The 26,344-nt window shown below is 41.9% G+C and overlaps 1 protein-coding gene across 2 annotated transcripts in view; it reads right to left on the bottom strand.

The window, feature by feature from the left end:
* LOC128694602 (cytochrome P450 2D14) overlaps positions 1-11,023 on the bottom strand; it is a 45,517-nt gene extending 34,494 nt beyond the window's left edge. For both annotated transcript variants that reach the window (XM_070095807.1, XM_070095808.1), the window contains exons 1-5: positions 10,888-11,023; positions 4,030-4,152; positions 3,117-3,240; positions 2,339-2,469; positions 1,063-1,232 (exon numbers count right to left, since the gene is read on the bottom strand). In XM_070095807.1, the coding sequence (XP_069951908.1) occupies positions 1,063-1,232; positions 2,339-2,469; positions 3,117-3,240; positions 4,030-4,147 (543 nt within the window). In that variant the 5' untranslated portion in view covers positions 4,148-4,152; positions 10,888-11,023. The remainder of the gene's footprint in view (positions 1-1,062; positions 1,233-2,338; positions 2,470-3,116; positions 3,241-4,029; positions 4,153-10,887) is intronic.
* Between the last annotated feature and the right edge of the window lie 15,321 nt (positions 11,024-26,344).

Raw genomic sequence — 26,344 nt, 5'->3', positions numbered from 1 at the left:
ATATGTCGTGCCGAATATGCAGAACTTGCGATCTTGGCTTAAATAGCAACGTTCATCTTGCCATATAAGACAAGTGAAAATTTGTGTATGCAGCAATTTCGCCAAAATCATTCTGAACCTAACGAAGAAAAAAATATTTCACTGTGTTTGTTTAGTATTAAATTATTGTCAACAAATCTGAAATATATTTAGTTGGGTTAGGCTAAAATAAATTGTTCTTGTTATAATAAGGTTAGGTAAGTTTTCTAAGATTCTTTTGGAGCAAAATTAAATTTTTTCACATTAACATAATGAAAAAATATATATCTTTAAACGTATAAGAGAAATTTTTAGAAAGGACTTAATTTTAAATGAGTTCTTGCTAATTGACCAGTTTTACATATTCGGCACGAAATATATATATATATATATATATATATATATATATATATATATATATATATATATATATATATATATATACATAGAAATATATATATATATATATATATATATATATATATATATATATACATAGAAATATATATATATATATATATATATATACATAGAAATATATATATATATATATATATATATATATATATATATATATATATATATATATATATATATATATATATATATATATATATATATATATATATATATATATATATATATATATATATATATATATATGATTTGAAGTAATATTAAATAAATTTAAACTGACCTTTTCTGTACATAGCAGAATTTAGCTAGAAAACATTAAGCTAGTTTAAGTTAAGTTAGGTTAGGTTTCTAAGTTAGGTTTGGTTCATATATAAAATATTTTACATCACTGTCAATGAAAAAATACCACCACTATCACCACCATCTCCACCACTATCACCACCACCACCACCATCACCATCATCACCACCACCACTGTTACCACCACCACAACCAACATCACCATCGCCACCACCACCATCATCATCACCACCACTATCACCACCACCAGCACCACTATCACCACCACCACCACCACCACCACCACCAACATCACCACCACCATCACCACCACCACCTCCACCTCACCTCCATGACGATGGGTTGACCATTCTGGTTCTTGATGTGCTCCAGCAGCTCTTCCACCTCGGCCCTGATCATGGGTTCGCAGCTGGTCTTGCCAATCCCGAAGTCCCGCAGATGGCGCAGTAGGAACCTGCGCAGTTCTACCCAGTGGGGGCCGGTGCCTCCAAGAAGGCCTGAAGAAGGTGAGTATGAGCAAAGGTATATACACCGACGGGTGTGTATTTTTTAGTGTATATACACAGAGTGCTTATTTTTATTCTTATTTTGGGGATTAAAATATCCTTGACTATTGATATACAAATGAAAAGTAGCTTTAATGACCCTGATATAGTCGACAGTCTTTAAATCTAACAAACAATCCAAGCTGGGTGTGAGCTTATTAAGCTTGTATAACAACTGATACTTATATTTTCCAGCTTGAATGGAGCAATTCAAGACTTGGAAAGTTATAGAATGGTAGAGAGCTTGTACAAAACACCGAATGGTTGATTAGTTAGGTTTAAAGCCTGTCGACTACACAAAAGTAAATTATCTCAGCATATATACACAGAGATACACGCCACCAATCAACAAGACACTCACACCAGAAGAAGTGTGGCCATTTTGAAGTGTGGCACCTCTCGTGCCTTCACCTACTTACACTTCCCTCCCTAATTTATGCAAGAATGCAAACGTTCATAAATAACACCCTGAAAGTCCTTCCTAGAAGCAACATCAGTGTAGCTACCATGGCACACGTAACAGTGAAGGAGGACTATCTCATACCTTGTAGGGGATGCGACAAGATTTATGTAGGAGAAACGGAGATAATCTTTCGACACAGAAATGCTTGCATCCGAGACGATACCAGTAACTCTCGTATCATACAAAGGACAACAGTACTGGAACAACGCTGAAAATATTTTCGAAGAACACAAAATGGATGCAGGTAAGAGCCACTTTACTGAAGCCTTCTCAATTTCTACTTCTATAAACCACAGCAGAAAGGGCATATAAATATATCATCTCTATTCTCCGACACGCATGGTTCTGGTACATAATCCCGTAACATAGTTAAATGATCTTAGGTTTTCACCTGACCATCACCAGTGACTTACATTTTCACTCTCTTGTATCATTTACAGTGACCAAGATCCCAGCACCGAAAACAATAAAGATGTCATGAGTGCCTGCACTTGTCCCTCCATCCACACTATGTTGTCGGTATACATACAACTTCTACCTTCAAGTACGTTTGTGTGTATGTGTGTGTTAGGACTTGGGTGGGGGAGTTACTTACCCAAATCACCTTCTTTCCCGTCGCTCAGTAAGTAGTTTCTTGTGGCACCCAAGATCATCGGCGGTCGGCCTGCAGACGCCTTGTGTGAGTAGACTTCCTTTATTATGGACATCTTGCTGACCAACACCACCCTGTGGGAGGAATCACCACTCAGTCCTCAGAAATACGATTTCATTTCTTCTATAGCCTCTCTCTCTCTCTCTCTCTCTCTCTCTCTCTCTCTCTCTCTCTCTCTCTCTCTCTCTCTCTCTCTCTCTCTCTCTCTCTCTCTCTCTCTCTCTCTCTCTTATGGAAGATAACTTTGAGCTACTTTCTACCAAAGACTATTTTCGGTGTTACCAAAGGGCATCATCAGATACCTTATCTGTTAGTAAAAGTTATCCAATATGTTGCTATAGTCTATCATATATCAAAATCTTCCCAAGTAACAGAAGTATTTGGTAAAACAATTTATGTTTTTCCTAATCCACAAGTTCCACAAACAGACATAAAAACAGACAAACAAACAGACACAAACTATCACGCAAGATATTTTCTTACAGGCAGAAACAGACTGACTCACAGACACATTCTTACTGATACACACTCATAAACACTCAAATAAACAGACATACATACATTAAGATTTCACACAGACATGGAAAGTAACTAAAACATAGTCATGAACCCAGACAGACAGACAAATAGGCAGACAGACGAACAGACGGACGGATAGGGCAAGAGAGGGATGGTGACAGACGATCGGCAAAGAAGTACCATACTGTCTTGAGTGCCATACCCGGTGCCAAAGACGCCAAAGCTTGCCATGTTGCCATACTCTTTCTTAAGTTTGCGTAGTAAACCCCTTAGCGATATACCTTGCATGTGTAGCAGGGACCCCAGTAATGGTAACATCGGCAAGCCTGAAATAACATTATTATTATTGTCATTATTATTATTATTATTATTATTATTATTATTATTATTATTATTATTATGATTATGATTATTATTATTATTATTATCTTAATAGGTAACTGCTAAACCCGTAGGGGCGTCACACAACGTCTGGGAAGTGGGAGGTAATCAGGAGTGATCACTCTGTGGTCAAACCTATATACAGTACAACGTACACAAGACAAACAGAGCTGGAAAAGGTGTAGGGACGCACAATTTCAGTAAGGATATAAACTATACGTTAGAGGCAGTAGATGGGCAACACTTCACACCTTTATAAGAAAACTAACCTAGTTGATTTCAATCAAGGCAAAACCTTCCACTGGGCTGTGGGATTATTACAGTAAGTAACATTAGCACAGTTATTAGAAGAAAAACTTCCAGGTTGAGCTGTAGCATTGGTAGTTAACATTTCCTTGCTATTGTTACCACTACAGACCTACATCACAGCATAGGAATGTGTTTGTGTGTGTGTGTGTGTGTGTGTGTGTGTGTGTGTGTGTGTGTGTGTGTGTGTGTGTTACGAATCTCTTAATCGTGTTTATACCTACCCACCTATTTATCAAATTATTTACCTGTGTCTTAAGAACGTAGGAACAAGAATATACAGAAACACTACAGCAGGTCTACTGCCCCATGCTAGGTAGGTCCTTCTCACACTCAGGGTTTCCCATTCATGTATTTAATGTTTTTAAAGCTACCCAAAGAGTTAGTTTCAATGACTCTACATGGCAACTGGTTCCATTAATTCTTACCTGGAGGAAAATTTGGAGGTCGTCTTCCTGGAGCGAATAAGACTATGAGGAGGAAGAGGAGGAGGACGAAGAGAATAGTGCTCTCCCATCCTGCTAACATTCCCTTCCACTCAAACATCCTGTCTGTCAAAACAAAAAAAGATAGTTACATATGTATCTGTCTGGTGAGCAGACGACTTAGTACCTCCGGTCAACGAAGTGTTGGACATCTCTAGCCTTTTTGCCAAGTATAGCCAACATCGCATTTATCATTATCAAAAACTTGGTAGCACTGAGAAACAAACAACTTAAGGAAACCAGTGTTGACATCTATACCATTCATATAGAAGATGCGACAACTATGTACGTAGAGAAGACTTTTAGAGGCTTGGAATGACGTACTCGTCACAGAGACGATTTATACAAGTCCCTTCATCCATTTCACGAACTTCAAGGACTCCAGCCCTGCGCGCCGCAGTTTAGTATCTACTCTTATTCCCACTGCCAGCACCATCACAGAGAATTCTGGCAGTTTCATGATTTCTGATATTCTCTTACGGTTCATCGTGACCAACAGGCACAGCTTTCACTTAGCTCTCTCCTCCACATGCAGCACATAAATAACATGGGACCCATTATTTTATTTCATTTCTCAGTATTTCGTAGTTGTCCAGAATATTAAGCATCGTGTAAGGGAAAAGTCTCTGATAGTGTTTAATCTCTTTCTTACATGTTTTCTTCTTATAAGCAAATTAACACTTGCAAAGTCCAATAACAATTCAAATCATTCTCCAACATAGAGATCACTGCTAAAGTTTTTAAAGCAGGGGTTGTTAACTGGAGGTATCCATACCCCATGGTGGTATTGGAACCAAATAATGGGATATGGGACTCCATCTATGAACATTTTAAAAATAATCTGTTGTTAAATTAGAATATACTATCAGCTGCTGTATTGCTGGCTATCCATATGTAAAGTAAAAACCAAGCTATTGATATCTTTTGCAGCCATACTGGTACTTTATAGGACTGGTGATGGTGGGGATGATTTACACAGTCTGGTGACGGGGCTGTAGCAACGTGTTGGGCACTCCATTGGAGTCCGTAATCGTAAAAAGGTTAAGAACCCCTAAACTTCTGTATTAAAACATGGAAGAGTTCAAAAGAGGCAAGACCAATTATATATATACTACGTGACTCACGAAATCGTAATGACACGATTGCAAACAAACCATGCCACGGGCGGGGATAGAATCGCGATCAGAGAGTCTCAAGACTCCAGCTGGTCTAGTGGCTAACGCGACGGTCTGGAGTTTTGAGACTCTCTGATCGTGGGTTCTATCCCCGCCCTTGGTATGGTTTATATACTACGTGATTTAACAGGAAAAAAAAACCACCTAATTCCACATAAAATTGACAATAGACACTTACGCATTTCATCAACATCTTAGTAAGATACATTAGTGTTGAAAATTTAAAGTCAATCAGAATATTCGTTTAAAAGTAGTCAGATCCATTCCAAGAATATTGGGATGATCTGCTTACCATTAACAATTTCTCTTGTTTGGTAAACAAGCGTTGAAAAATTTGAAGCCGATAGATGCCCAGTCAGGGATACCAGACTAGAAGCGAAGTCGAGACCTCAAAGACAAAGACAGAAATGTCAAACGAAGTCAAAATAAACAGGTATATAGGAATATATAAAACTAAGAAGCAGGAACGGTGACCTGATCCGGAGTATATAAAGTAGATGTGGAGGCAGATTATGTATAAAGACAGAGTATGTATGACAATATACATAGGCACGGAAAGAAAAAGATAATTATAGTTATGGAAACCTTAAGCCAGGAAGAGACAGAGAAACGAAAACAGAAACATGGCTATGGAGACAGAAACAGATACAGAAATAGGCACAGAGACGGAGACAAAACCGAAAGATCTGATACCTCCGGGAAGATAGTTGATTTGTGTCGACCTGAAACCTCTTAGAGAGACAAAGAGAGATAGAGAGATAGATAGATAGATAGATAGATAGATAGATAGATAGATAGATAGATAGATAGATAGATAGAGAGAGAGAGAGAGAGAGAGAGAGAGAGAGAGAGAGAGAGAGAGAGAGAGAGAGAGAGAGAGAGAGAGAGAGAGAAAGAGAGAGAGAGAGAGATGACTTCACACCGCAAAATAGCAAGATTATCTACGCTATCTGGCTATTGTCCCAGTAGTTACTGCAGTGTTTGTGGGTATACCACAAGGGACAAAATTCTTCTTAGATGTAAGGAACCTACTTGTTCCAACTACTGCCACACAGATTGCATTCCAGAAGGAGAATTTTGTTGCAGCCAGGTTGAAAATTTCAGAAAATTTAAGGATATCCATAATCCTGTGGTATATGTGGATACAAGCCTGGAGCTACAGGAGGAAGGTTCAGAAGTCCTACCTCAGGGACTCCTGTCCAAAGATCAAGACTGCCCTCTTGGGCTGTGTTGTAAAGTTGCAGCTAAGATAATCCATCACAGGGAAGCACTTCATGAGCTCCTCAAATCATTAGATAACCTACAAGCTATTGTAGAAGGCCAGTGCAAGCCTGCATCAAGTGACGTAAGCTGCTCAGCTGATGGCGACATTATTGACAAAGACTGGAAGTCCCACACTGAGCTTAACTCAGGGGTAAACAACTGGTGGAATTCTGTCATCGCCAAGGTCCCACAGACTGACAGAGTTCAAAACACTACCTTTGGGAATTCTAACACAATTCCTCTGACCACCACAGAGGGAACAAATCCTCTTCCCAGCAACGAGGGAAGCCTTGGATCTGTTAATTCTCCTACACCTGACATCTCTGCTTCAGCCACTGCCAGTCTACTTGACAGTGCACATACCATCTCTGATCCTACACCTGTCAGCACACCTGCCGATACTATTCTAGAATCTGGTAGTAGTGCTTCGACAGCAAGTTCTGAGCCAGGAGTTTCTCCACCAGAGAACGGTGCAGTTAGTGATCAGGGAACTATCACTGCACCTGATCACCTACTGCGCCGAAGTACGAACAGCAGGGACACATCTGTCAGAACTGGTAGAGGACGGGGCAGAGGACGTGGAGGAGGACGTGGAGGAGGAAGACATCTACAGCCGTCTCACCCTCCACTAACACAGTTCCAGCGGCAGAATCTGAGGACAAATCTGCGAAACACAGGAGGTGCAACAAATCCTAGTCCACCCTCCCAGGCACCTAGGCTGTGCTCTCGCTGTCACCGGAAGGGGCACTCTGCCAACAACTGCCTGCGAGATACCAGGTGTAATTACTGCTACAAGAAAGGACATAAGGAGCACCAGTGTCGGAAGAAAAAGGAACTTGACAGACAGGGCCACCTGTTTAGAGACCTGTTCTCAGAACAAACCAGCAGGATCTCTGAATTGGTGAACACTCTCACACGTCACCCACTTAGCTACTCCTATCCCAGCCCAGCAGGTGGGATTGGGCCTTATACAAGACCACAGACCTACATCCCTGCAGCTGCCTCAGTACCCTACCTCTCTCAAGGGCAGGCACCTTACATTCCCTACACACCCACCACCTCAAGCTGACCACTTCATCATGAGGAGCCAGTCTATCAGCATCCTGTCGGCCAACATTAGAGGTTTCATTACTAATGTTGGAGAGCTCACACATAGTTTTGTGAACACTCGAAGTCCCGACATGATAGCTGTTGTTGAAACATTTTTGGATGACAGGACTCCAGAAAATTTTGCAAGAATTTCTGGCTACACCTCATGGATGAGAAGAGACAGGCAAGGGCAAGGAGGTGGTGTTGCTGTGTGCTTCTCTAAAAGTGTTCATGCCCAGCACATAGATGTTGCCACCCCTACACATCTTGAAATGATGTTCTTCAAGCTCTGTATAAACACTAGTACCTCTGTACTAGCATGTGCAATGTACAGACCTCAGTGGCAACACGCAGACCCTATCAACTTCCTAATGGAAAATATTGACTCCCTTCTGCTACAACACAACTGTCAACATATTATAATTGTTGGTGACCTCAACCAGCACCTTATACAGAGGGACTTTGATGACCTTCTTGCAGTGTTTGACATGAGAAACTTTGTTGATTTCCCTACTCATATCTCTGGCTCCTCCCTTGACCCAGTAGTGAGTGATCTGCCAGAAGGCATAGTCACTTGTCAACCCCTCGGCTACGTTGGATCGTCTGACCACAAGGCTGTTTTTACCACACTTAAAATCCCAACAGAACGAGGTGAGGAGTCCACACGCACAACCTGGCTATGGGAAAGAGGTAATTGGCCAGCCCTTTGCTCTGAGCTCGCCACCACCGACTGGAATGCTCTTCTCCAGGGGGATGTTGACAACCAAGTGAAAGCCTTCACTGGACACATCCTTAATCTGCAACAAGAACACATTCCTCACCGGCAATATGTGACAAAGCCTACAGATCAGCCTTGGTTTGGCTTTCGTTGTAGAGAGGCTGCTACTGCTAAGTACAAAGCATGGCGAAGGTATAAGAGACATCCTACCACCTATAACAGGAACTTGCACATGCAAGCCTGTAGGCATATGGGTGATGTTCAAAAGTGGGCCATTGCTAAATGGGAGGTGGACACTAAAAGAAAGTTAGCATCAGGTAGGGTAGGCTCTAAAACCTGGTGGTCCCTGGTCAAGGACAGACAAGGTTATCTGCCTGATGAACTTATTCCACCTCTAAATCGACAGGATGGGACCACCTCTACTAGTAGTCAAGAGAAGGCGGACCTCTTTGCTGAACACTTTGCTACCAAAATGCAAGTTCCTGATCCAGCAAGGGACCCTCCTTGGCTAGCTGCAAGAACTGTGTCAAAACTGTCAGTGGTGACAATAAGGCAGGAGGAGGTGCATTTCCTTCTTAAATCACTTGACCAAGAAAAGGCTGTGGGCCCAGACAAGTTGAGCCCAAGATTGTTGAGAAGATGTGCAGACCAGCTAGCAGCACCTCTAACTCGCATCTTTCAGCACTGCCTAGTACAGTGTAAATGGCCCTCTCTATGGAAAGAGGCAAATGTAGTCCCTGTTCACAAAAAGAAGAGCAGAGCAGAAATCAGCAACTACAGACCAGTGTCACTCCTGTCAATCACTGGTAAGATCCTTGAGACAATAATCTCAAGACAAATGACAGATTTTTTTGACTACCACTCACTACTTTGTGATCGTCAATATGGCTTCAGGAAAGGTTACTCTGCTGCTGATCTGTTGTTAAACCTCTCCACCAAGTGGCACCAGTCACTGGATGAATCCAAAGTCAGCTGTGTGGTAGCACTGGACATTGCTGGCGCTTTCGGCCGGGTGTGGCACCAGGGCCTCTTAGCAAAACTTCAAGCACTGGGAATTGCAGGCTCTACGCTATGTCTCCTCAGTGATTACCTTCATGGTAGATCTCTAAGTGTAGTCCTCAGTGGAACGGAATCAGCAAGGCATCCTATTGGGGCAAGCGTTCCACAAGGAAGCGTGCTGGGTCCACTGTTATGGAATGTCTACTTCAACGACCTTCTTCATCTCATCCCAGAATCACATGCATATGCAGACGACTGTACACTGACATTCACTTATCCAAGAGAAGAAATGCCAGCTGCTCTAAGCTACATCAATCACCAGCTGAGAGCTATATCAGCTTGGGGAAATAGATGGCAAGTAACATTTGCACCTGAGAAAACGCAAATGATGATCGTCTCTAGGCACCATGATGGTAATGCTGGTGCAGTAGTAAGGATGAATGGGAGGATGTTGGCACCTGGAGAAGAAGTTGATATCCTTGGGGTGAAATATGACTCCAAACTAACCATGAAGAACCATGTTGTAAATCTTGCAAACAAGGCAGCCAGGAAGCTTACAGCACTTCGCCGTATCTCGCATCTGCTTGACAGTAGGGGTTGCAAGATCCTGTACGAGGCACAAGTACGCTCACACCTTGAGTATGCTCCACTTTCTTGGTTTGCCTGCCCCCCCTCTCATCTGCGACTGCTTGACAGAGTAGAGAACAGAGCAAGACGTCTCATCTCTCGCCTGGACCCATCCTGGATAGATCTGTCATTTCAGCAGAGCCTTCAACATAGGAGGGATGTGGGTGGCCTTACTGTTATGTACAAGGCCAATATTGTCAAAATACCACACTTGGATCCACTTCGAGGACAGCGTGAAACAAGCTTTTATGCCACAAGACGGGCAGAAAGCAGCAACTTCACTCTGGCTGTACCCTTCTCCAGAACATCACTCCATCTGAGATCATACATACCCAGGATGACTCGAGTATGGAACACATTCGTACAGCATAATGATGTCAACGAGATAAAGTCAGTTGATCAAATGAAAATGCTGGCCCACAGATGGCTCCAACTTCATCCTGTTCCCTACTTGTATGTCTCATAACAATAAAAATGCTTTCAAATGAGCTGATGTAGGTAACAGCTCTTAGCTTGCCAATAAAGTTAGGAATCCTTAACCTGTAATATAGCTGTCAATAAAGCTAGGGATCCTTAACCTTGTCAAACCATGTGTAAAAAAAAAAGAGAGAAAAGAGCTTACAGGCAGAGACAGATAGAGACCGACAGTTTCTTAAATATGTGATGACATGTAACTTACCAGACAGTGACGAATAAGACCCATATACAACATCTGAGTGTTTATATAATGATGATGCTTCACCAGCCAGTGGCTCGCTTTATCAAATCAACACAAAGGTTACTTGACGGAGTTGAAACTGGAGAGAGTAGAAGAGGAGGTAATTGCAATAACCGCTGGAGGACTCAGCGTCATCGTAATAACGATACCCCAATGTTGTACAAGTCTCTCATTCATCGTGTGGGTATTATAAATCATTACTGTTGCCTTACCAGTTAGTGTTCCAGGGCTGACTGAGTGTGCGCAGGTGAGTGGACTGACTGAATGTGCTCAGGTGAAGGGACCGACTGCCTCCACCATTATATGACAAAGCGTAATAACATCTTCACTATCTTAGATTGGGGTTTACCCTTTATTCACCTCTCTATTTCACAGTATCTTATCTTTTCTTTTTCACAAGGTTTGACGAGGTTAGGTTAAGGATTCCCTAGCTTTATTGACAAGCTATTTACAGGTTAAGGATTCCTAACCTATATCAGCTCATTTGAAAGCATTTTTATTGTTATGTGACATACAAGTAGGGAACAGGGTGAAGTTGGAGCCATCTGTGGGCCAGCATTTTCATTTGATCAACTGACTTTATCTCGTTGACATCATTATGCTGTACGAATGTGGTCCATACTCGAGTCATCCTGGGGATAAAGGATCTCAGATGAAGTGATGTTCTGGAGAAGGGTACAGCCAGAGTGAAGTTGCTGCTTTCTGTCCGTCTTGTGTTATAGAAGCTAGCTTCTCGCTGTCATCGAAGTGGAGCCAAGTGTGGTACTTTGACATTGTTGGCCTTGTACATAACAGTAAGGCCACCCACATCCCTCCTGTGTTGAAGACTATGCTGAAATAACAGATCTATCCAGGATGGGTCAGGCTAGAGATGAGACTTCTTGCTCTGTTCTCTATTCTGTCAATCAGTCGCAGATGAGAGGGGGGGCAGGCAAACCAAGAAAGTGGAGCATACTCAAGGTGTGAGCATACTTGTGCCTCATTCAGAATCTTGCAACCTCTACTGTCAAGCAGATGCGAGATACGTCGAAGGGCTGTAAGCTTCCTGGCTGCCTTGTTTGCAAGATTTCCAACGTGATTCTTCATGGTCAGTTTGGAGTCAAATTTCACCCCAAGGATATCAACTTCTTCCCCAGGTACCAACGCTCCCATTTCTCTCTCTCTCTCTCTCTCTCTCTCTCTCTCTCTCTCTCTCTCTCTTACTGTCAAGTCCCATTGTTTCTACTGTACATAGTTTATATAATAAAAAGGGTGCGGCGTCACACTGGCGTGACGAGAGGATGACAAGTGTGACAGAAAGATTCAAATACAAAGAAACATTAAAGCTTTCACGTATAGAAATCAGTATAAGATCCCAGATTTCATGCCCATCTATCTTTGCGTTAAGTGCAGTGTTGAGGACGTCCCAAGGTCATTTTATAAATCAGTTGTATTCTGTGTTATGAATCAAGCACTGCTTGGAGTCTTTTTTATTTTAGGTATATTAAATATTTGTTTGTGTAGCGAGCAAATATTTGCTTAAAAAATACGACCCAGAGAAAAAACTGGGGAACCATTGCCCTAACCTGACCTCAAGGTCACCCTTTGTTTGAGGTCATGCACCTTTTTTTTTTTTAATAAGATTGATATAATTCATCTCAGAACGAAACAACGTAATAAAGGTTCCTCTGCAGTGTTTCTCGCTGAATGCCGGTATATGCCATCTTTTATCTAGTATGGAAATACCAGGATTTACACATAACATGATAAACACAATTTCTAGGTGGCTAGGGTTAAACATCGATGAGTTGGGTATGTATGGTATTACTAGAGCGCATGACAACGCCACCTACATGACTTTGCCTGTCACGTTCAATCTGTGAGATGTAGTCAGACATTTTAGGAAAATCCACCGGCTTATTGTTATCTAAAAATGCTTACACAAGAGTAATTATATCAGAACGACCAGAGTTCCACGAAACTGTCAGTGATTTCTTGCACTGCGCGTGAGGGTATCAGCATTAGTATTGGGGCTCTTGATATTGGTAGACATAATGGGTAAACAGCTTGACTAATTGACGTGCAAGATGAGGACATTAGAGAGTGGTCACTATTAATTTTTAAAGGGGTGAACCGGGAAACTAGTGGAAGGCCTCGGTCAGATGGCCAAAAACTTCAGTGGCAGGTCGTTATATGACTAAGACCAGCATCAGGAAACACTTGGCCTGTTTCCTGACAAAACTTACTTAATGTAGTGGTTACTTGGAATGTAATCCTCTGAAGAATTAGACACATGTGCAACATCTGGTTTCTTTATTGTAGACGTTTCGCCATCAAGTGGATTTATCAATACCAATTCAAGGACATAATCGGAAGACAGTAGAACTATATACAAAAGATGAGGTAATCAGTCCCTCAGCCTTGGAGTTGGTGAAGACCACCGTAGTCTTGAAAACTTTTCAAGACTACGAATTTGTATTGATTAAACCTCTGGATGGCATAACGTCTACACTAAAGATATCCAGATGTTGCAAATGTGTCTAATTGTTCAACGTAATCCTCTGGTCTTGATAATTAATAAACAAACCCACCTATAACGACAGAAGTAACTGAGGGTTAGGTTAGGTTAGGTAAGGTTCGTCAGGAAACAGGACAAATGTTTCCTGACGCGGGTCTTAGTCAGATGATGACCCGCCTTTGGAGCTTTTGGTCATCTGACCGAGGCCTTCCGCTGGCTTACCGGTCCACCCCTTTAAAAATTAAACTGAGGGTTTAAGGTGTAATATATCGCCGGAAAAGTTTCTTCTGGGTTTATACTGAGTCTTGATAAAGTTCCCGACGAGCGAAATGAAGCCTAAATAAAATATCCAAACGTTCGAAATATCTCCATGAACCTAAATTGATTGTCGGTACAAACATGCTATTTATAGTCTCATCTGAGATCCTTTTGGCCTGTCCAGAGGGTACCTGGAGTTTACCTGGAGAGAGTTCCGGGGGTCAACGCCCCCGTGGCCCGGTCTGTGACCAGGCCTCCTTAGGTCAGTGTCCCAGGATGCGACCCACACCAGTCGACTAACACCCAGGTACCCATTTTACTGATGGGGAACATAGACAACAGGTGGAAAGAAACACGTCCAATGTTTCTACTCTGGCTGGGAATCGAACCCAGGCCCTCACCGTGTGAAGCGAGAGCGTTAACCACCAGGCTTAATTCCTGCTTAATTCCTTTTTGGTTACAACAGTCAGACTCTTGGTGTGGTGTCCTCTCTAGTCGTCATAATTACTCCTGATATCTTGCAGTGATGTGATATCAACGGTGTACCTAGCTACCTGGCAGGTCGATAGGTCGATAGGTCGATGCCTTGTTCGCTGCGGAACTTTTTCTTTCTTGCTGTTGTTAAATCTCAAAGATTTCTACAAACAAATTTAACAACAGAAAGGTACTCCGCGACCCCTATTAAGAGTGCAAATATTCAACTGTAAACATCAGCTTGGTAAAACCAGTCTTCACAACTAATCAGTTAATCACTTGAGTGGCTAATTTTTTTTTTAATCACCGGGGGGGAGGGGTTATACAGCACCCGGAGAATGAGAGGCAATTAGGTACGTCCCATGCAAGTAAAGGTTGGGATCTTGGTTCAGAGGACATCTCTACAACCTTTATAACTACTATGTGGCTCCAAAACGACCCTGTTCTTCTTCTAGACACCACTGTTATTCCACCCATCTTCTGCCAGGCACCTGAAACCCAGCCTTACTCTACTGACTCTGCTGCCAACAGCACATCTCGCTCCAGAGTGGTCGGGCCACTCACCTCTCATATCCTACCTCCTGCTCCCCCCTCCCAACCTCTTCCAATTTTCCATCCCTCCCATCCCTCTTCCTTCCCATTCTTACCTATCCTCAGGTCAGAACCTCAAACCTCATAACTACTACTAACCCGTCCCTCGGGTATGACCTACTTCCACCGGGGAATCTCGCCTACCACTGACAATATCTTCGTCTGCTACCCGTCCCTCACCTGACGCCAGTATATAAGCACCAGTCTTTATGTTTGTGCTTCAGATTCTTCACAACTACGGTGATCTTCACCAACTCCAAGGCTGAGGGACTGATTACCTCATCTTTTGCATATAGTTCTACTGTCTTCCAGTTATGTCCTTGAAATTTTAGTGATAAAGCCACTGGATGGCGAAACGTCTACAATAAAGATACCCAGATGTTACACATGTGTCTAATTCCTCTATGAATAAAGATTCCCCCTCACTCTAGGGGAGGTGTATAGATAAATATATTTTGTTCAATATATATTGTTGGATTATGTATTGGTAGATAAAAGACTGTTGAGTAGACTTCAGGATGTACATGTTTATAGAGGGGCCACAGATATATCAGATCACTTTTTAGTTGTAGCTACACTGAGAGTAAAAGGTAGATGGGATACAAGGAGAATAGAAGCCTCAGGGAAGAGAGAGGTTAAGGTTTATAACTAAAAGAGGAGGAAGTTAGGGTTAGATATAAACAGCTATTGGAGGATAGATGGGCTAATGAGAGCATAGGCAACGTGGTCGAAGAGGTATGGGGTAGGTTTAAAAATGTAGTGTTAGAGTGTTCAGCAGAAGTTTGTGGTTACAGGAAAGTGGGTGCGGGAGGGAAGAGGAGCGATTGGTGGAATGATGATGTAAAGAGAGTAGTAAGGGAGAAAAAGTTAGCATATGAGAAGTTTTTACAAAGTAGAAGTGATGCAAGGATATGGAGAAAAAGAGAGAGGTTAAGAGAGTGGTGAAGCAATGTAAAAAGAGAGCAAATGAGAGAGTGGGTGAGATGTTATCAAAAAATTTTGTTGAAAATAAGAAAAAGTTTTGGAGTGAGATTAACAAGTTAAGGAAGCCTAGAGAACAAATGGATTTGTCAGTTAAAAATAGGAGAGGAGAGTTATTAAATGGAGAGTTAGAGGTATTGGGAAGATGGAGGGAATATTTTGAGGAATTGTTAAATGTTGATGAAGATAGGGAAGCTGTGATTTCGTTTATAGGGCAAGGAGGGATAACATCTTGTAGGAGTGAGGAAGAGCCAGTTGTGAGTGTGGGGGAAGTTCGTGAGGCAGTAGGTAAAATGAAAGGGGATAAGGCAGCCGGGATTGATGGGATAAAGATAGAAATGTTAAAAGCAGGTGGGGATATAGTTTTGGAGTGGTTGGTGCAATTATTTAATAAATGTATGGAAAAGGGTAAGGTACCTAGGGATTGGCAGAGAGCATGCATAGTTCCTTTGTATAAAGGCAAAGGGGACAAAAGAGAGTGCAAAAATTATAGGGGGATAAGTCTGTTGAGTATACCTGGTAAATTGCATGGTAGAGTTATTATTGAAAGAATTTAGAGTAAGACGGAGAATAGGATAGCAGATGAACAAGGAGGCTTTAGGAAAGGTAGGGGGTGTGTGGACCAGGCGTTTACAGTGAAACATACAAGTGAACAGTATTTAGATAAGGCTAAAGAGGTTTTTGTGGCATTTATGGATTTGGAAAAGGCGTATGACAGGGTGGATAGGGGGGCAATGTGGCAGACATTGCAGGTGTATGGTGTAGGAGATAGGTTACTGAAAGCAGTGAAGAGTTTTTACGAGGATAGTGAGGCTCAAGTTAGAGTATGTAGGAAAGAGGGAGATTATTTCCCAGTAAAAGTAGGCCTTAGACAAGGATGTGTGATATCACCGTGGTTGTTTAATATATTTATAGATGGGGTTGTAAGAGAAGTAAATGCGAGGGTCTTGGCAAGAGGCATGGAGTTAAAAGATAAAGAATCACACCTAAAGTGGGAGTTGTCACAGTTGCTCTTTGCTGATGACACTGTGCTCTTGGGAGATTCTGAAGAGAAGTTGCAGAGGTTGGTGGATGAATTTGGTAGGGTATGCAAAAGAAGAAAATTAAAAGTGAATACAGGAGAGAGTAAGGTTATGAGGATAACAAAAAGATTAGGTGATGAAAGATTGGATATCAGACTGGAGGGAGAGAGTATGGAGGAGGTGAATGTATTCAGATATTTGGGAGTGGACGTGTCAGCGGATGGGTCTATGAAAGATGAGGTGAATCATAGAACTGATGAGGGGAAAAGGGTGAGCGGTGCACTTAGGAGTCTGTGGAGACAAAGAACTTTGTCCTTGGAGGCAAAGAGGGGAATGTATGAGAGTATAGTTTTACCAACGCCCTTATATGGGTGTGAAGCATGGGTGATGAATGTTGCAGCGAGGAGAAGGCTGGAGGCAGTGGAGATGTCATGTCTGAGAGCAATGTGTGGTGTGAATATAATGCAGAGAATTCGTAGTTTGGAAGTTAGGAGGAGGTGCAGGATTACCAAAACTGTTGTCCAGAGGGCTGAGGAATGGTTGTTGAGGTGGTTCGGACATGTAGAGAGAATGGAGCGAGACAGAATGACTTCAAAAGTGTATCAGTCTGTAGTGGAAGGAAGGCGGGGTAGGGGTCAGCCTAGGAAAGGTTGGAGGGAGGGGGTAAAGGAGGTTTTGTGTGCGAGGGGCTTGGACTTCCAGCAGGCATGCGTGAGCGTGTTTGATAGGAGTGAATGGAGACAAATGGTTTTTAATACTTGACGTGCTGTTGGAGTGTGAGCAAAGTAACATTTATGAAGGGGTTCAGGGAAACCGGCAGGCCGGACTTGAGTCCTGGAGATGGGAAGTACAGTGCCTGCACTCTGAAGGAGGGGTGTTAATGTTGCAGTTTAAAAACTGTAGTGTAAAGCACCCTTCTGGCAAGACAGTGATGGAGTGAATGATGGTGAAAGTTTTTCTTTTTCGGGCCACCCTACCTTGGTGGGAATCGGCCAGTGTGATAATAAATAAAAATAATAATATGTAGGAAAAAGGACACAGGTACAACTAATGTGACATTTTAATGTGGCAACGTTTCGCTCTCCAGGAGCTTTGTTAAGCTGTAACGGCTTGACAAAGCTCCTGGAGAGCGAAACGTTGCCACAGTAAAATGTCACATTAGTTGCACCTGTGTCCTTTTACCTAACATATTTTATTTACTCTCAGAGACACAGATACGATAACAAATAAAGATGTCTGAGCGTGAAGATCTCAGTAGTAGTAACCAGTTACCAGTAACCAGTGTACCAGTAGTTGACTCACTACCAACCGTCTCTCCCTGAGTCACTGTCTGTATTCATATTGTGCTGACCACAGCAGTATTCAAAGACCCCCTCACATATGGGTACTGTGGGCTGCCAGTCAGTTATACGAGAGTGAGCAAGAGAGGCAGGTTCGGCTGTGGCGCCCTTCCACATACTTCAGTTACAATATACGTACTTCCAGCCTACGTGAGTATTTTTACCCAATCCACGTGTTCAAACTCCCACATGATAAATGGTGGCAATGGTGTGGAGCGTGGATTAAGCTCGTGGATTAAGCTTTTTATGGGTAATTCAAGACGTTAGAAGACTGTTTGTGAGTAGCCAGCAGGGTCAAAGGTGACCCGTCTCACCCACCAGCTTCTCGCTCCCCTCACAACCTCCAGCCTGCAAGCCTGTTGCAGAAGTTTTTCAAGCTTCCTGGCTTAGTTCGTGTGCTAATTGCTTCAATCTCCGAGGGGTTGACCCGGATTTTGCAATTAAGCCAGTCAGTAAGCCAGACTGTGGAAGTGTATGCCAGTCAGCCTATCATCCAGCCTGTCTCCTGTCATCCACCTGCTCCTCCGTGCTGTGTGCATCGTTACACGTCTTCCAGTCAGCCATTCTCGTGGGTTAAGCCAGTCAGCCAACCCAGCTTCTAACCCAGCTGAGAGAGAGAAGTAAGCCACACATCCTCTGAAGTATTGTTTCATATATCGCTTTGTGGTCCCAGTTGGATACCAGTTGGATGCTAAGAGTGGTTTTCACCATCCCTGTGGCATAGTGGCTTATCAAGCCACCTTCGTGGGTAGTGAGTGGAGTGCGCGCCAGTGAGCGCCAGCGAGAGTCACACCCACCACGACTCTACTCACACCACCCCACCACCACCACCACCAGCCATCCACCCATCTACCTGTGGCTGTTTGCACCCTTGTACTGGGTCCTAATACTGTTTTGGCTCACATAATTGGTCAAGAGATGTAGCTGAGCGCCAACGATAAAGCCAGTTATGCGAGTTCACCGAGAAAGCGCATTTCTTCACGACGACAGTGTGAGTGTCGACGTCATCACCGCGCAGGACAACCTTCCTCATCACCAGTCATCACCGTCGACTACTACAGACTTCAGTGATAATTTTCTGTTTAGAGACATTTTTCTTGCATTTAAAGACATTTGCGTGTCTGAGACATTTATAGTAAATTTCTTGTATACTCTAAACCTTATGTTTTCAGTGTAGACTCAGTGTTTCTTTGACTCGTTATTTTTGCAATATTTTTCAGTGTTATCGCTCATCTCATATTTTTTTATCTGTGTTTTTTTATGCTACTCTCTGTCTGTAGTAAGTATTATTGTGTAGTGTACCAGTCAGTCACTCTGTGTGAAGTGATTCATTTTTTTATCGTGTATTCTTTCAGCGTTGTATTCTCCAGTAATTGTCATTGTATTTCATGCAGTGATATTCACCCCAGTATACCAAATTGTCGATTTATTTCTGTGTGTCATTTTTCGTATGCCAGCAGTGTCTCATTTCTCTAATTTTTTTTTTTGCCTTATGTCCTTGAGTAAGTTCCCTGAGATGATGTCCCAGTCACTTTTGAATGTTCACTTAGTGTATCATGCCAGTCAAAGTCATTATGAATCAGTCTACAGTACCAACATTCCCTTACTGACTGAAAGACAATACCTAGCCCTTGTGCAATGTGATTGTTCTCACAGCTTGCATCTGAGATCTGTTAAAGTGCTGTGAAATGTGAAGTTCAGATTAAGTTCCTATAGATCCGTGAATTACTTATTAACGTAGCCGAGCGGTCAGGCACTAGTAATTCTGTCACTCCCATCTGTGTTCCACCTACACCTTCAGACTTGCAGGATAGTGTTCCGTTGCTTCAAGTGTCCGAGGACACTCAGACTGCCTTGAGTGCACAGCCTATCCCTGCAATGACTGCTAGTTCGAGTAGTAGTTTCTCCACAGGGGATGCCTTGTCAGAAAACGATTACTTGAAACTAGTAATGCCATCTCTTGTTGATGTGACATGCTGTCTGCAGAAAGACGTCTCTGTTACAGCTAGTGTTCTCACTAGAGTGTCTGTTGTTGTTTTGTGTTTCAGATGGTGATCCCATCCTAGTTGACAGTAATCAGTGCATTGTAAGAAGTTATTTCTCGAGTAACTTCCACGTTGTTAACGTTTGTAAGTGAAGTTTATAGCTGATACCTCGTGTCACTGTGTGCGACTCAGATTGAATATCAGCATTGTTCACCGTGTTCATTTCTTTTCTCCTGTGCTTGCAGTTTGAGATAGTAGATTCGTTCTCCCTTGCTCATATTGTGTGTTATAGCGTTAATTTTTTTCAACCGGGGGGGAGTCATCCACTCCACCGAGTTTGTTCATTCCTCCAGTAAGAAAGAACCGATCCCTTGTGTTCTGGTGTGATTCGATTCCTGCTCCAGGAAGATCTTATTCTTACTGTGAAGCCACCAGCACCCATTAGTGACTTTGTAATGAGCCAAGAATTAGTAATTCCACAGTCACTAGTGATTGTAGCTGTATCTTTTGTAGATACTCGTTCAGACTGTCCTCAGTCAAGGCATGTGTTAGCCATTGCAGAGGAATTCGATCCTCCCAGAGATGACACCCATTCTGCATATGTCAATCTTACCCTAGCAGAGTTGGGGTTAAATGTAAATAACCTGTATAGATGAATAATTACAGTATCAACTTATCAGTATTCAAGAATTTTTTTTTTTGTGTTCATGTTCTCTCCGCATTCTGAGAGTTAACAGTCTAGATTTGAGTGCACCGAATCTGCCTTTCTGTTAAACACTCTCTTTGTATATATTCCTTCCTCAGAATCCGTAGATCACATGAATACAGATCGATCGATCAAATTTTTTTTTATCACTTCTATTGTGTAATCCCAACGTTGAGTTTCATTCGATGAGTTGTGCTATATTATACCTTGTATTGCATTACAGTTTCAGTTACGTAAGCTTCCATTCCAATGTTCTACTTATGTATGTTATAATGTTTAATTGTTGTGTACTTTGACATTGTATAGAATCAGCCCAGGCCGTATACCTGCCATCTCTAGTTTGTATTAGTTGTATGTCGGGACGACATATGTTAGCATCGCCGAGCTCTCAGTAGTAGTAACCAGTTACCAGTAACCAGTGTACCAGTAGTTGACTCACTACCAACCGTCTCTGCCTGAGTCACTGTCTGTATTCATATTGTGCTGACCACAGCAGTATTCAAAGACCCCCTCACATATGGGTACTGTGGGTGGCCAGTCAGTTATACGAGAGTGAGCAAGAGAGGCATGTTCGGCTGTGGCGCCCTTCCACATACTTCAGTTACAATATACGTACTTCCAGCCTACGTGAGTATTTTTACCCAATCCACGTGTTCGAACTCCCACATGATAAAGATAATCTAACAAGTTATTATTACTGAGTGGCCTGACAGCTGACGATAACCGAGCTCCCAACACAAGTGAATGTTGATAAATTAGACACATGTGCAACTCTTGGGTATCTTTATTGAGGAAACGTTTCACCACACAGTGGCTTCATCAGTCCATACGTAAGAGAAACTTGAAGAACAGGAGGAGAATGAGGTAATCAGTCCCTCAACCTCATTCTCCTCCTGTTCTTCAAGTTTCTCCTACGTATGGACTGATGAAGCCACTGTGTGGCGAAACGTTTCCTCAATAAAGATACCCAAGAGTTGCACATGTGTCTAATTTATCAACATGTCGGTTCTCTGAACCATTCATCTACACAAGTGAATGTGATAGCTGTGACAACTCACACCTGACCCCACACCCCATCAACCGCCTTGTTGATGATAAGAAGCAGGTGCTCCAGTTATTACAACAATAATACATACATGGGGAAGGGGGATGCTAAACTTGTCGGGGTTATTTAACACTTGGAGGAATGGGAAGAAATCAGGCTGAAATGCGTCGTGATCCAAGTCATGGGAGCTACGCCTCCTCCTGCTTCAACTAATCTGACTACAGTATATAAACGTTTCCTTTAATAAATTTTCTGTACTGTACATAAATGTTTTTTTTTTTCCACACAAGACGGTGTATTTGCTCTATCCTGTGTACTTGATGAAGTTCAGCCTTGGGCGAAACGTTGTATACATAAAAGAACCTCTGCGACTAGTGTTTTTATCCCCGCTTATCGGCTTTTACCACTGTCTTCCATCATATTTATCTTAACTATATGCTTAGGTAAAACAGGCAGAGCATTAAAACATTAAGCAGCATGGGACTGAGAAGACCTCCCTGTGGTGTTCCTGAGCACCTAGAAACAAGACTCTCACGAGTAGAGATAGGAACATCTTGATCAGTAAGGTCAACGTATCAGGTCCAAGGACCTCACCAGGTTACCTTTTTGTAGTGGGCCTGGTGATACGGCAATTGTTGTTGTTTTCAAACCTCAAGACTTTTCCCAGTTTGACTTTAATAAACATTACCACAGTTTTTTACAAGGAATCTTGTAAACACAGCCGTCAACATTTATTGGGGAATTTTTGACCAAAAGTTCTTTTATACTGCATCAAGATTTTTTAAATACAATTTTGATATTAAGATTCGTAAGCAGAGAAAGTGTATTAAGAAAGTTTTCATAGTAAGGGAGAACTAACATATTTTCAGTTGTCCTTTTTTTGATTTGTAAAAAGTATTTCTAGCAATTTTAAAAGATTTATCGATTTTACGTGGAATTTTCTGCCTGGAGTCTACCTGGAGATCGACACCATGCACAGCCCTTCTAGGGTAGGGTAGGTGCCTGAGCCCGAGCTTGCAGCTCACATACTGTCATTCCCATTAGCCCTCTTGGGGCGGGGATGGCAGACCAGAGAGGCCTAGCTTGTGGCTAGGCCTGGGGACAGTTGGTCCCAAAGATGAGGAGGTACTTGTGCCTCCTCCCTTGGGAGACTTAGGTCTCAGACACTCCCTAAAGAGGGAGCCAAGGCCGGGCCACCACTTGGAAAAGGCCCGGGCCGGGAGAATACCGGCGAATCTTTAATAATAATAATAAGTCTACCTGGAGGACGTACTGAAACAAGTTTGCTTAAGAAAATCCTTCGTAATACAGATACGTTGATAATGTTTTACGTATAATACCTAAGAATATCAATATAAACCATTTCTTTGTTAAATTAAATAGTGCAGCTCATTCCATAAATTTTACTGTCTAGTTTAAACAAATTAACTTATTGCCTTTTCTAGATGTTGTAATTATTAAAGGGGAACTATAATTTTAAATTTAAAATATACAGAAAATCAACAAATAACTGTTCTTATTTACAATATTATTCTTCACATCATGATAAGAGTTGAAAATGGAATAAAATATCGACAAGTTGAAAATTGAGACACATGTGCAACAGTTGGGTGTCTTTATTATTGAAACGTTCCGCCTACGCAATAGACTTCTTCAGTCGAGACGTAGTTTTGAGGTGGTCAGTCCCTCAGCCTGGAGAAGAGCTCTGTTCCATACCTAACTGTTGTACATGTGTCTTGTTTACCAACTCGTCCGTACTCTATACTATTAGCACATTCACTAGAAATGAATAATTAACAAAATCTTCCCCCACTGGGTAACTAATTAGCATAATTAGTTACCTTGTTAAACTGTGCAAATTTCCAAACTAATAGATATGCAAACAAAGAGTCAAACAATTACATGGCATAAAACGCAGTCCAAACCGACCGAAAATCAGAGGAACAAGTTAAACGTTTAGAAATATTAAACATATTATTGATGGTATAGGATACCGAGGAAATGACGACTAAGACAATACTTGGGTATCGTAGAGAACAAAAGGCACAATACCCTGACTGGAATAATTTACAAATAACCCTCACATAGGAGCGAGGAGCTCACGACGACGTTTCGGTCCGACTTGGACCATTGACAAAGTCACAATTAGTCAATAGTCCGAGTCGGACCGAAACGTCGTAGTAAACTGCTTCTCTCTTCTACGTGCGGGTTGTACATCAATGGTATATACCGACAAGATGAAAATTAGACACATGTGCAATATCTGACACATTGTTCCATAGTCTGACACATTGTTCCATAGTCTGACACATTGTTCCATAGTCTGACACATTGTTCCATAGTCTGACACATTGTTCCATAGTCTAACACATTGTTCCATAGTCTGACACATTGTTCCATAGTCTGACACATTGTTCCATAGTCTGACACATTGTTCCATAGTCTGACACATTGTTCCATAGTCTGACACATTGTTCCATAGTCTGACACATTGTTCCATAGTCTGATACATTGTTCCATAGTCTGACACATTGTTCCATAGTCTGACACATTGTTCCATAGTCTGATACATTGTTCCATAGTCTGACACATTGTTCCATAGTCTGGCGCATTGTGCCATAGTCTGACACATTGTGCCATAGTCTGACACATTGTGCCATAGTCTGACACATTGTTCCATAGTCTGACACATTGTTCCATAGTCTGACACATTGTTCCATAGTCTGACACATTGTTCCATAGTCTGACACATTGTTCCATAGTCTAACACATTGTTCCATAGTCTGACACATTGTTCCATAGTCTGACACATTGTTCCATAGTCTGACACATTGTTCCATAGTCTGACACATTGTTCCATAGTCTGACACATTGTTCCATAGTCTGACACATTGTTCCATAGTCTGACACATTGTTCCATAGTCTGACGCATTGTGCAATAGTCTGACACATTGTGCCATAGTCTGACACATTGTTCCATAGTCTGACACATTGTGCCATAGTCTGACACATTGTTCCATAGTCTGACACATTGTTCCATAGTCTGACACATTGTTCCATAGTCTGACACATTGTTCCATAGTCTGACACATTGTTCCATAGTCTGACACATTGTTCCATAGTCTGACGCATTGTGCAATAGTCTGACACATTGTGCCATAGTCTGACACATTGTTCCATAGTCTGACACATTGTGCCATAGTCTGACACATTGTTCCATAGTCTGACACATTGTTCCATAGTCTGACGCATTGTTTCAGACTATGGAACAAAAATCTGATCTCCAGGCTGAGGACTGACCACCACAAAACAGTCAAGAAAGTTGCCTGTGCACCAGATTATTCACGACTACGGTGCTCTTCAGTCTTCACACCAACTCCAAGGCTGAGGGACCGATTACCTCATCTTTCGTATATGTAGTTCTACTGTCTCCCAATTATGTCTTTGAATTTGTATTGATAAAGTCACTCGATGGCAATAAAAATAACGTATATGGGTCTAATTTTCATTATGTGTGGGTTTTTTTGTGTCTTAGGTATTTTGAGTGCCTAAACGTTCCGCCTACACAGCAGGCTTCTTTAAGCTAAGTCTTGCCAATATAAAACCGGTGACAGTAGAAAATTATTAACGCTAGATGACCTAACATTTATAAAGCATAGGAAGACAGCCGTAACCAAGGCCAGTAAAAAGATGTGTATTACCACGAGTAGGTTTAAGATAAGATAGGCGCTCCTGTGATACTCGTTATATCACTTGTAAGTAATACACAAATAACCAGCACATAGAAGAGAGAAGCTTACGACGACGTTTCGGTCCGACCGAAACGTCGTCGTAAGCTTCTCTCTATGTGCGGGTTATTTGTGTATCGTTCCAGTCACGGTATTGTGCCTTTTTTTGTTACTTGTAAGTAAGTAAGTAAGTAAGTAAGTAAGTAAGTAAGTAAGTAAGTAAGTAAGTAAGTAAGTAAGTTTATTCAGGTATACACAAATACAGTTACATAGATTATCATACATAGTATCATGTGTAGAGAACCTGAGATACCCCCCAAAAAAGTCAGAAAAAGTGAATTATTTCCACTGGTGTCCTTTTATTTTTCTTCTAGTGGAGAAAAATACAAGTTGTGCCATAAACTGATTTATCTCGACAAAAACTTGTGTAACGTGTTCCATTTTTTCATTTATATTTTGCCCTCGTATTATTCCTTGATAAGTTGATATACACAAGATAAAGAGCGCACAGAGATAACTAACCTCTCGTAACATCAAAACACTCGTAGTGTAATCTCCAGAACTAGAGGAGGAGAAGGAGGTGGAGGAGCCAATTTGAAGGTCAGAGACCTTTATCAGCAAAACACTGTGTATTGGAGTGATAATCCCGTGACCGATTTCTACCTTCGCAGCCCGGCCTGGGACCTAGACTTTTTTTTTTTTCCTGTGGATTGCCTTTTCAAGCAGGCTGTTGTTGCTGGCTGCTCACTGGCCCACGTATCCATCACGTTCGTCCCTACCACTCAACTTACTAACATTCTAATGCGCCTCTTACTTGGACAGAATTTATTCATCTGCGCTTCCCTGCAAAAACAACAACAACAAACCGCAACAGTAACAACAATAACAAAAGCAACATTAACAACATTTAAACAACATCAACGTCATCATAAGTGCGTCTGGCAAATTTAAGATTAGCTTTCAAGAACCTCAACAAGGAGTCATTCACGACTCTATTACTAAACTATAAACATTTTTGAGTCCGCAGCACCAGTATGGAACC

The sequence above is a fragment of the Cherax quadricarinatus genome, chromosome 51 (genome assembly GCF_038502225.1).
Source record: "Cherax quadricarinatus isolate ZL_2023a chromosome 51, ASM3850222v1, whole genome shotgun sequence".
NCBI classification, from domain to species: Eukaryota; Metazoa; Arthropoda; class Malacostraca; order Decapoda; family Parastacidae; genus Cherax; species Cherax quadricarinatus.
Note: the sequence above shows the minus strand (reverse complement) of the source record. Positions and strands in the feature narration are given on the sequence as shown.